Source organism: Diabrotica virgifera, chromosome 10 (assembly GCF_917563875.1).
Source record: "Diabrotica virgifera virgifera chromosome 10, PGI_DIABVI_V3a".
Taxonomy (NCBI): Eukaryota; Metazoa; Arthropoda; class Insecta; order Coleoptera; family Chrysomelidae; genus Diabrotica; species Diabrotica virgifera.
The window spans coordinates 41,182,735-41,196,149 of record NC_065452.1 but is presented as its reverse complement, the minus strand read 5'-3'; the positions used below and the strand labels follow the sequence as shown (position 1 = coordinate 41,196,149).

General features: G+C 31.4%; 1 protein-coding gene across 1 annotated transcript in view; it reads left to right on the top strand.

The window, feature by feature from the left end:
* The window catches only part of LOC126878576 (lachesin-like), a 642,328-nt gene that overhangs the window by 567,890 nt on the left and 61,023 nt on the right, over positions 1-13,415 (top strand). Inside the window, exon 6 of the mRNA XM_050641374.1 lies at positions 4,298-4,426. Coding sequence (XP_050497331.1) covers positions 4,298-4,426 — 129 coding nt within the window. The remainder of the gene's footprint in view (positions 1-4,297; positions 4,427-13,415) is intronic.

Genomic DNA, 13,415 nt, shown 5'->3' with positions numbered 1-13,415 from the left:
TTCCATATATTTTACCAATTCTATAAAGATTTAATAACCTCAAATGAAGCAGAGGATACCTATACTGATGACATTCCTGATGAAGAAAATGAAGAGATAGTGCAACTAGACAAAAAAAGAAAGTAAATGTGAAAACCACGAAAAAATTGACAGTTGCCAAGAAAATAAATCAACGAAACAAACTGTCAGGAAGAAGGGAAAAAATGGAAATACTAAATAATAGAACTTAAAAAAATTATTGATGTGTTTTCCATATCAATTCTTGTTTATTTTTTATATTATTTTACTTACTTTGTATTATTACTTACTTGGTTTATGATGAATAAACACAAGTTTTTGTCCTGCAATGTTCTTGTATTATTATTTAATAAAACCTGCTACTTTGGTCTTAAGAATCCCCATTATTATTATTAAATATTATTTTTTATGCTTTTTGTAATAGTTAATGTTATATGTAAAGCGTGTTAAGTTCATGATATTTGTGCAAATTTTGTTAAGTCCATGTAAAAAAAAGATTATTATTTTTTTATAATACTTATATGGTTTGTTTATATTTATTGATTATGTTATTGAGAGAAATAAATATTTAATTGATCAAAAGTATTTAAAATAATTTTGAGGGATACATTCTTGTAAAAACTCGAAAAGTATATCTCGAACCTATTATTGCAAACTTTAAAGGCGTTTATCTCAAAACAGTGTTTTAGGACTTAACACTCTTTAAGCACAGAGCACAGAATTGATTTTATTTAATCTTGTCAATCGTCAAGGTGTACCAAATCTTAAGTAATAGGTACATACCTAAGTTATATCAGTGTATCTAATTGGTTAAAGTAAAAGAATTTTTGTATTAATAAACGTGATTGTAAAACTTAGATAAACTTTTTTATTTAGAATCTAACCTGTATAATGGAAAATAATAATGAGTATTCTCGCCGAAAATTTCTCTATACTTAATTAATGTATGTAATGTATGTGTAGTATACATTAAATTAAAATACCTAAATAAGAAGGCGGCAAAATTGTCTTCCGCCCCGGGCAGCCGACACTCACGCTACGCCACTGGATGTTTGCCCATAGTTAAAATACCAATGAAACAATTATAAAATATAATAAAATACCGGACGAATGGAGAACCAGCGAACTAATTCTACTATTCAAAAAAGGAGATAAAACAGCCAGGAAACTACAGAGATATCAACTTGTTACATAGGTACTACTCTAAAACTTACAACTAAAATTTTATAAGGACTAACGAATTACATGATAAGTTTAGCAGATAAATAACAGGATTTTCGTACTGGAAGATCGTGTACAGATACAATATTCGTCATAAAACAAATTACTGAGAAATCACTGGAGTGTAATAGACCAGCATTTCTGTGTCTGATTGACCTGAAGAAAGTATTTGACAGAGTAAGAAACAAAGATGTAATTTATTTTCTGTATAATAGAGAACTTCTTCTAAATATCGTAAAAACTATTGAAAACATCTACTAAAACAACAAAATGGAAGTCAGAATTGATGAACAACTTTCATCACCCATAAACATAGTTAGCGGAATAAGAGTTATTGAACCATATGCTCTTCAATTTAATCATGCATAAAAGCATCAAAAGTGTCAACAAAGGAGGAGGATACCGAATTGAGAACAAAAAAGTAAAAATACTCTTTTGCGCAGGTGACGAAATATCGATAGTCCAAGATAACGCTAGTATGCAAAGACTTATCCACAGATTTAATATAAGAGCAAAATAATTTAATAATGATAATCTCATCTCAACCTAATGCGCCAGAAAAATCATTGGGAAAGGCAACGGGAAACCACTCCAATTTTTTCTCCTGAGTAAAGTTAATATGGCGCAATCCAAACATAATCAGAGTATTACTGATCATGGATCTCGGAAACAAAGATCCGGCAGGGAAGGGCGCGCACCAGACTGTACCGCCTTCCCGGTCGTCTCCACACGAAACCCCTACAATTTAAAAAGTACGACAACTTTAAAAATGTCTAGCAGTACAATCAGATTAGCCACATGGAATTTTCAAAGTCTCTATGCATCAGACAAGCTAAGTAACTTAGTTCAAGAGGTTAAACGCTTACAAATTGGTATAATGGGCATCAGTGAGCTTCGCTGGCCTGGAGCGGGAACATGTGAACAAGATGAAGGCACACTATACTATTCTGGAAGTGTAGATGATGACGTACATCATAGGAATGGAGTTGACATATTTATAACAACCAAATTCAAGAAATATGTGAAAAATTTTGTACCTGTGAACGACAGACTAGCGATACTCTGTGCGATTTTCTCCACTGTATGTATGCAATTAATCGTCGACCTCCCTGATCTGAACCCGTTCTGTTATTCTCGTAATATGCATTCACTTCTCCCGATCTCCTTTTTTATATATAGGTAATATAGTATAATACCTGAGTTCCAATTGTCTGGTAGTGTGTTTTGTCCATATTTTGTTGTATTAGCTGGTTTATTTCTTTAAGTAATTCTCTTCGTTCGTATTTTATTCTACTGCTATTTCATCTTCTCCTGCTGCTTTTCCGTTTCCTAGGTTTTTAATATTTGCTTTTGTACTTCTTCCTCTGTGAAAATTTCTACTACGTCGTTATCTTGTATGTTCGGCCTTACTTCTTCATCGCAGTGTGTTTTCTTCATAGTGAATAGCATTTTTTCGTAATATTCTTTCCATATTCTGCTGATCTATTTGTCTTCAAATACGGTTTCTCCCTTATGGTTTTTTAGTTCTCTTGTTTTAATGATAAGGGGTATTTTTTGTTGCTCTAACTTTTTGGTTAAATTGTTTTATTTTATGGTTTTCTGTCTTTTCCTGTATCCTCCAACGAAACCAGTCATTTTCTTCTTTTTATTTGTTGAGTTGGCTTTGTTTCTCGCTATTTTGTATTCTTTCCTGTTTTGTTTTGACGGGTTGTAGATCCATGCCATTCTGGCGGAGTTTTTTGTGATATGCCTGTTTCGCAGTCTTAATCGTACGTAAATTACATATTCAAAGGTAAATTGAAAAGGATCTATAGGTCACAAATTAGCTAAAAGACCACTGGCGAAGCGTCCATGTAACCACTGTTACCATTGGTAACAGTTACAAATCTTGCAATAAATTTTTTATGACTGTTACGAAATAATTCCATTTATATTTTTTACCAACAGAAATATTTGTTAATATGTAGTACCTAATTCAGTAAATAGTCAAATAGACGCACGAAAATATTGGCGAGATATGTGAATCCATTGCACGTTATTATATGCTGTTACCAATACTGGCAGTGGTAACGGAGGAGAAACCTCGCTATCGCTCGGGACTAGCTCGTTTCTGAAAATTTTGAAGGAGCGACGCGCGACGGCTCTGTTAGAGACGGCGCGCGGGCACGCTGTGTATATCAGTATTGTAACCATTTTGAGGATTGGTAACATTAGTTTAGTACCTATTACAGATTACAGTGTGCGTGCATTTAAACATGGAAGAGCGTTGGTATGTATTGCGTAATTGATCAACTACTTGAAAAGTTATTCTCCTTGTATATTTTTTTATAATTTTGAAGAAAAACAATGATATTATTGAAAATGGAAGAATTAAAATATAAACAATAGTTTTCAAAATCTATTCTTTTTCCTACTTGTTCATTTTTTTATGTTAATTTTATGGTAGAATAATATGTTTAGTTTGTTTATTATTTATTGTTATACCTGTTACATATACATAATTACATACATATAATTTGGGAATAGTGATGTGTTTAATTTTATCCCACAGGATTGAAAACAAAAACTTATATTTGGGAGGTTCAAAATAATTTTTTTTAAACAAGATTTTTTTAACTTGTGGTTTGGTAACACTTTAGAAAATGTCACGCGTCGCCACTGTAAAAGACCATGTTTCAATCGCCCCTCCCTGTTTGGGTATCGCCTCAAACCTTCCTTCGGAGGGGTTTGCGGTTTAAACCCCCTTTCCCCCAGGTCATTTGAAACATATATAAAGAACAGTAGGAAAATGAAACTTGTCTTTCGCAAACAATACAAAAAAATGTCGATGATCAAGCCAACCACCCCTCAGAGAAAAATTCTAGGTGCTCTATTGTTCTTTGGATGTGTCCCGTTTTTTCAGGTTTATGATGTGGTCACCCTAGTTTACACGGATGCTTCAAAACAAACTCATGGAGTAGGCTGTGGTTTTTATATACCAACACTTAATGTTGAAAAAAAATTCAAAATACGTAATTTTGATACTATTTTGATCTGATATGATATTGTTTGGTTACAGTTCTTGAATGGGAAGGAGAAACGCTGGAACTAACAAAAATTTCCAGACTGGACATGGGAGCTTATTTATGCATTGCCAGTAATGGTGTACCTCCAACAGTTAGTAAAAGAATCAAAGTTAGTGTAGATTGTAAGTATTTTATTCCAATTATTTTTCTTGGCATATTAGGTTTTTTATTTGTAATTGTATTATGGATATATGTATTAGATACCATAGATACTTCAACTACCTATCGAAACTGTATCTATTTAAGTGTCAACGTCATTCTAGAGTACTATATGTCATCATTGACACTTATTTGACATTTCATCGGAAAGCTCTTTACACCTGATCTGTTCACAAGATGGTTCCTTCGCTTGTAGATGTTCTACACAATTTTACAGTTTTAATTATAACACAATGTTGAAAATTGCTTAACACCAATAAGATGAAGTTTTTGTAACAATATGTGTCATGTAAACTCGTTGATCCTTCCTCCTTCTTGTTCTGGTAAGTTCCTTAACTGAGGTGGTCACCACATGCTTAAAATTCACGTTTGATTCTTTATAGAGCTCGGGAAATATGCACTTAAAAACCCTAAAATATGCATGCAAATATGCACAAAAAACAGTTGAAATATGCACTAATATATGCCTTTATCCATAACTGCATTTTAACTCCATCATCATTTTTTATTTTATTATTATTAAAGTTAAAACTATATATTATTAAATGTTTTTCTAAAATTTCCAGAGAAAAACTGCGCCGGCTATCGGATAATAATTGTTTATACGCGGAAAAACTTCTTCTACTCCACCCCTGTTGAGCTGGCCCCCAATTGTAGAAACTAAAATACAGATAGCGCTAAATTACAAAATATTTATGAGATTTCATATACCGTAGATCACTACTTAAAAGAGATATTGAACCGACCATTACCGTGGAATTACGAGCTATTTATGAGCTTTCGAAGGGATATAGGTATATAGTTTAGATTTTTGAGCTTATCCCCTTAACCCTCAAATAGCTATTTAATTGATTCAACTCAAATATACCGTATCGCGGTTATAATTCGTATAACGTATAAATTCTAAGAATAAAATTTTAAAATACGCGCATTTCGATTATTGAGCTACAACCCCTTCGCAAGAATACCTCTCCATCGTCCCGGCTTAAGAGAGAATTGTACTTAAAACTAATAAAATTAATAATTTGGCGGCTACATACTTATCGTTTACTAATTTATGAGCTTGCAAAATACGGGCATTTCGATTATTGAATTGCAATTTCTTTTCTATTCGCTGTGTGCAAGTACTTGGAAGGGATACGAGAAACGATCGTGCGCGAGTCGCGGAGAAGTCTTGCCACTTTCTAACATATTTCTTAAATATTTCGTATTGTCAAATTGACGTATATTTCTGTCATTGAAAAAAATGGGATTTCGCAAATGCTGTGTTATAAATTGTAAAAATTATATATTGCTCGAAAATATTGATATGATATGCAATTATTAAAGCGAATTTAATTAATTGTACTTTGCTTGTAGTACTGCATTTTAATAATTAATTTTATTTACTACATACCTGCAATATTTACGTTTTAATAACATAACCTTAATCTTACTTTTTCTTCTTATTATTTCTTTGGACTATGGCTTTGACAATTATCCAGTAACCAGGACTAATAAAATTGGCCAATATAATTAAAAGTGCTAAAAATGTTGCTAAGCTATGAAACCAGGTGTCGCTATTCCGAACTTGCATGGTCCCAATAGTAAAATCACTGAAGGTAAAAATCAACTACTATTATCTTTGATTTCGGTAAACCTCCATCGATTTTCACGAAACCTGGTGAATGGTTACGCTGTTAGACGATACCTTTATAAACAAAAGTGATATAGTACCAACTTGCGCTTTTACCCTGGGGGTAAATGGCACCCCCTTTTCGGGGGTGAAAATTAATTTATTAAAAATAACCCCATAAAACGATAGAGGGAAAAATTCTAAAGGAAATTTTTTATATAAAGTAATTAAAATAAATCAGTGCTTTTTAAGTTATCAAAGATTTTGTTTTTTGGTGATAAAATGCATGTTTTAAAGCGATTTTTCCCAAATAACTCAAAATATGCACTTTTAATAAATGCATATGCACTTATAAAATTTATCCAAAAGATGCAAATATGCACTTAATATGCATTTTGCATATTTCCCGAGCTCTAGATGACATTACATTGTAGGTCAGTCCTTGATGTTTGTATTCCTGTATTTAAGCTGATGATGGCTCGTGCTGGTGCTGAGCCGAAACGAGTACTATTTTGACCTTTTTAATAAAAAACTTTGTGGTACTTCTTCGAGTTTTTTGTACTTTGTTACAAAGATAATTGTTGTTAGTTGACCACTTTTTAATACTTTGTTCTATCACATAATAGGAATCATTAGAGTTCGGAATATTAGTAGGTATAGTTAAACATTATTTACTACGTTTAATGGGAATTAATGAGAATTTTAATTGGAAATACGTTCATTTTAACATTTCAAACATCAAAATAAACACATTGTCAATTAAAATTGTGGTTAATTTCCTTAAAATATAGTGGATAAAATATAACTATCTTCAAAAAAATTGGTAGTGTGTAAATTTTTTTATTAAATTTTGTTAAGTACTTTCGGCAATAGCACATGCCATTATCAGAGCTTCGTATTACAGGTCATAAAAATGCTTGATGGAGAGAAATTGTTGAAATACAACATATTAAATTTTTTTAAAATGAGATGCAGGGCTAAGCCTCTGACCTTGGGTGAAAACCATTTCAAATATTAAATTGTTTTACATCTTAAAGACAAAAAACATAGACAAAAGGGACTTACGAATAATAACAAACCTTTACTGGAATCAAAGAGCACAAATTGTAATAGATAACGAACCCAGTCTAGAGATTGAAATCAGGAGAGGAGTTAGGCAGGGATGTATTGTATCTGTATTACTTTTTAGTGTATAATATAGTGAAGCCATTTTTTAAGAAGCATTACTATCTCAAAGTGAAGGAATAATAATTCACGGAATACCTATTAACAACATAAGATGACAGCAGATGACACCATGATTATGGGAAGCTCTGCTGAATAACTCCAATTACTACTAAACAAGAGAAACAGATTCTGTGAAGAATATGGACTAAAAATGAACATAAAAAGACCAAATACATGATAATTACTACGATAACAAACATACAAACTAGCATACTTTTGGGAAATGTACCGATAAAAAGGACTGATAAATACAAATACCTAGGAACGTGTATTTCAGAGAAAAATGATCAAACAACAGAAATAAGGATCCAGGATAGAAATAGCAAGCAACGCGTTTGTAAAAGTGAAAACAATTCTCTGCAACAAAGACCTTAGATTAGAACTGAGAGTAAGAGCTTTGAGATGCTACGTGTTCTCGATACTGCAATATGGATTTGAAAGCTGGACATTGAAGCAAGAACGCATAAATAAACTACGGTCATTTGAAATGTGGTGTTACAGAAGGAAGCTTAGAAGAGCAAGGACACAGAAGAAAACGATCACGGAAGTATTACGAGAAATGGGCAAAGAATGCGAAATAATAAACACAATAAAAATAAGAAAAAAAATCAATGGGAAAATCCCAGTAGCTGGCTGTATACCGTAATTAAAAATCATACAGAAATAAAAACTTCGTTTGTATAATGGTATAAAAAAGTTTTATTAAAAAACATTAAAAGTCATTCAAAAGGATTTGAAAAAACGTTTTCAATCTGGATCAGATCATCCTCAGTGCCTAGAACGAAGTATTTTCACGTTAGAAGGAATGCAAAAAGTTTAAAATTGTGACTAGTTAAAGAAAAATGTGGTAATACTTACGTTCTGCATAGTACATGAAACTAGCAACTTTTTGAAAAAGGTTACATCGAGAATTATGGTTTACATAGTAATTGTACGATATTTATAGCGACTCCAAGTCGATGTTGAAAGATTTAATGTGTTAGGAGTACTCAAAGGGCAACATGGTTCCCTGCTCGATAAGAACTTGTAGTTCTTGCCAGTTCAATGGACACAGACCAACAAAAGTAAAGGAGATGACAATCTAATTATCAGACCGAAGTGACATGACAAGACAGGTAGTCAATTTTTGGTTATGAATTTCAAATTATTAGTGTTGTTTAAAATTTGGATTATATATTAATAACTGTATAAAAGTGAAACTTAAATTATAATATATTAGATTTTATTGTAAAAGTCTAAAAGGCAACTCTCTACTCCCTGTTACAGAAAGAACTGTTGATAGTGTTAGGTTGATAAAAATACTAGTCATAGTAGAGTCAATGACGTCAATGGTGACAATTTTGAGGAAGAAGACGAAAATTTGATTTATTTTTAAATAAAAGAGAAGAAAATTAATTCTATGTGCCCAACTTATATAGGTACCAAGATAAGATTTATATTAGTGTTGTAAAAATAACAAGAGTAATGTTCGTTGCCTATTATTGTAGTTGTAATGGTTATTGACAAATTGAAAATATTTTAATTTAAATTATTGTCTGAATTAGTGAACTAACAATTTGAAATCTAGAGAAGGTAATGGAGTAAACAGACTGATGTGAAAGTAATGTATATTATTGTACAGCTTTCCATATATAAGAGAAGAGTGTTTAGCAGAATCAAGTTGAAAACGAGTGATGGTGGTTGCCTGATACGATAGGTTGAAATTATAATTTTAATTAAAATTACTGAAAGAATATTAGTTATTTAATAATAATGACCTAAAAGATGTTGACAGAAAATTTAAAATTATGATTTAAAAGAATCTAGTCAAAGAGGAAATAACCTGAATAATAAAATCAGAAATGTAAAGTGAATTATGTGTCAAACAATTGTTATTTTGAAACTGAATAGATGAAGTTAATGAGTTATAACATAAGAGGCAACCATAGGAATTAGTTAGCGTGTGAGTGTACATTGGAATGATAGTTATATAATACAGGTTGAAAGTTGGGGTTATGGTCAATATGAAGCAAAAATTTTGATGAAATATTCATTGAATGGGTTAACTGAAAATTTGAAATTTTATAGTTGGTAATGGAATAAACAGGTTGATATATTGTCGAGGGAAATTAATGAATAGTGTTGAAAATTAGAAGAAGAACAACCAGATCAAGAAATGTATGAGGACCCGAAAAAATCAGAGACACGAGGCATGGCAATGTAACTATGTGGGTTGGGAAAATGTATGAGAGAGGATTGAAAATGAAAGAAGGTAAATTTTGTTATGGATGGTAATCTAACTTTTTGTTTGGGAAAATGTGTGAAGGAAGATTGGAAAAGGAAGGAGGTAAACTGTGTTAAGGGTGGGATAGTTAAAAAGGGGAAGAGAAAGAAAAGAAACCAAGGGCATATTTGAATATGTGTTAATGGGTGATTACTAAGGAAATAATAAATGTTAAATGTAAGTGGGGTGAAGTGGGTTTTCCTCTTTCCATTCACCCCACTTACATTTAACATTTATTATTTCCTTACTAATCACCCATTAACACATATTCAAATATGCCCTTGGTTTCTTTTCTTTCTCTTCCCCTTTTTAACTATCCCGATTTTAACACAGTTTACCTCCTTCCTTTTCCAATCTTCCTTCACACATTTTCCCAAACACAAAGTTAGATTACCATCCATAACAAAGTTTACCTTCTTTCATTTCCAATCCTCTCTCATACATTTTCCCAACCCACATAGTTACATTGCCATGCCTCGTGTCTCTGATTTTTTCGGGTCCTCATACATTTCTTGATCTGGTTGTTCTTCTTCTAATTTTCAACACTATTCATTAATTTCCCTCGACAATATATCAACCTGTTTATTCCATTACCAACTATAAAATTTCAAATTTTCAGTTAACCCATTCAATGAATAGTTCATCAAAATGTTTGCTTCATATTGACCATAACGCCAACTTTCAACCTGTATTATATAACTATCATTCCAATGTACACTCACATGCTAACTAATTCCTATGGTTGCCTCTTATGTTATAACTCATTAACTTCATCTTTTCATTTTGAAAATAACAATTGTTTGACTCATAATTCACTTTACATTTCTGATTTTATTATTCAGGTTATTTCCTCTTTGACTAGAATCTTTTAAATCATAATTTTAAATTTTCTGTCAACATCTTTTAGGTCATTATTATTAAATTACTAATATTCTTTCAGTAATTTTAATCAAAATTATAATTTAAACCTATCATATCAGGCAACCACCATCACTCGTTTTCAACTTGATTCTGCTAAACACTCTTCTCTCATATATGGAAATCTTTACAATAATATATATTACTTTCACATCAGTCTGTTTACTCCATTACCTTCTCTATATTTCAAATTGTTAGTTCACTAATTCGGACAATAATTTAAATTAAAATATTTTCAATTTGTCAATAACCATTACAACCACATTAATAGGCAACCAACATTACTCTTGTTATTTTTACAACATTAATATAAATCTTATCTTGGTACCTATATAAGTTGTGCACATAGAATTAATTTTCTTCTCTTTTATTTAAAACTAAATCAAATTTTCGTCTTCTTTCTCAAAATTGTCACCATTGACGTCATTGACTCTACTATGACTAGTTTTTTTATCAACCTAACACTAACAACAGTTCTTTCTGTAACAGAGAGTAGAGAGTTGCCTTTTAGACTTTTACAATAAAATCTAATTTATTATACTTTAAATTTCACTTTTATACAGTTACTAATATATAATCAAAATTTTAAACAACACTATTAATTTGAAATTCATAACCAAAAATTGACTACCTGTCTTGTCATGTCACTTCGGTCTGATAATTAGATTGTCATCTCCTTCACTTTTGTTGGTCTGTGTCCATTGAACTGGCAAGAACCAAAAGTTCTTATCGAGCAGGGAACCATGTTGCCCTTTGAGTACTCCTAACACATTAAATCTTTCAACATCGACTTGGAGTCGCTATAAATATCGTACAATTACTATGTAAACCATAATTCTCGATGTAACCTTTTTCAAAAAGTTGCTAGTTTCATGTACTATGCAGAACGTAAGTATTACCACATTTTTCTTTAACTAGTCACAATTTTAACCTTTTTGCATTCATGCTAACGTGAAAATACTTCTTTCTAGGCACTGAGGATGATGAAACGTTTTGCAAATCCTTGTGGATGACTTTTAATGTTTTTTAATAAAACTTTTTTATACCATTATACAAACGAAGTTTTTACTTCTGTATGATTTTTTAAAAATAATTAAGTTACAATATCTGGGACACGTAATGAGGGGAGAGAGATATGAAATGCTAAGACTGATAATACAGGGAAAGATAAGAGGAGAAAGAAGTATAGGAAGAAGGAGAATATCATGGTTGAAGAATTTGAGGGACTGGTTTAAATGCAGTTCTTTAGAACTATTCAGAGCAGCGGTAGGTAGAGTAAAGATAGTGATGATGTCACTTTTTGGTGAAAAGATGGTGGGTGAAATTTGGGTATGATCGGTCACATTACCCGTATGCGCACCAATGGTTAATAAATAATTCTTAATTGTATGTCAAAAAATGTGCAATAACTATGTCTTAAAACCCACCAAATTTCATTTGCATATCTCAACCGGTTTTAAAGCAATATATAAATCGTCAGTTTGTAAGAAAAAATTCAACATTTCGTATCTCGGAAAGGAAGCATTTGCGGACATATGTTAATAAAACCAACGATCATTATTTTTTCGTGCAGAATTACCCCTTAAGTTTTTCGCACTTATTTAGAATCACCCTGTAATGATTAAGAACATGGCTAGAACCTAACTTTTGTATTATCCAACATAAGCGAATAAATAAAAAACAGAATGTTAAGAAAAGCTGAGGCTATAGTTTGGTTTTAATTTCAGTATTTTATAAATGCTAGAATATTCCACAGGGTGTGGTGAAATTTGAGAAAAATACACAGTTTGATTGGTACACTAGGTAAACAATGACAATTTAGCTGTCTAGCAACAATAATATGACAGCGATATTGTTAAAGCATATGGCTATAACATATTAAAACAAGCTGAAAATGCGAGCATTATCATAACGAAAAGTTTGTTTATTTACGTATTTAAATTCGTAATATGGAAAATTACTATTACGAAAAGTTGTTCAGAATTAAAAATTATGTTTCAATTTTCAATTATATCATTCTAATTTAAATGTTGTGAACTATAAAGATACTTTACTCAAAATTCATATTTTTTATATACCTCGTATAAAATTAATAAAATTTTATATGTGATGGTTGCATCATAAATCTTAGACCATGAGCTTTTTATGAAGAATAACTTTTCTTCGTCAAATTAAAAATGCAAGAGTTATAAATGAAAATGATGATTTAAAATAAACCTTACTTTCGTTTTCAGCACCATTAAAACCTTAGGTTAGACGAAAATTAGCCATTCCCACACCGTGATCAGTATCTTGAGAAATAGGCGTTATTTTAAGAGTGCCACTCATCTATAAAGTCACATAACTTTTTTCTTATTGCATACTTTGACTTTAAATTTTTCAAAAAACTTCTTCATGAATTATATTTTATTCCTGTGTTGGTGAAAATTATAAACTAAAAAGTTTGTCACTCAACTTTTTTAAGTAAACATGAAACTAACAAAATCTGACGACAAAATGTTTAAAAATTACCAACAACAACTCCTCTTTTAATTTGTTTAAACAGTTTTAACCCTTAAGTACTAACACCCCGTCTCTCAGACGGCATCGCTTGTCGAAAGTGGGATATTTCCCTTTCTAGAAAATTTTGAAGGTCACCCGTTTATGACTTTTCAAGTTGGATTGTTCTTTAGTAGTATTGAATTCGGCAATTTGCTGCAGGTTGTTATTCGAAAGATATTTAGGCTCAAAGTGTGATTTCCGTCTAATAGACGGGGTGTTAGTGTTTGTGCCCAGTTTGTCATTACATATAATGTGCCCCAGTTCGTCAAAAATCATCAAATAAGGGAATAAAGACCCTGAGAAAACTCTTTTGAAATGGTTTGATGAGGTAGAAGACGACCTAAGCGAAGTGGAATCAATTTGTGATGAAAATGTTGTCACTGACTAC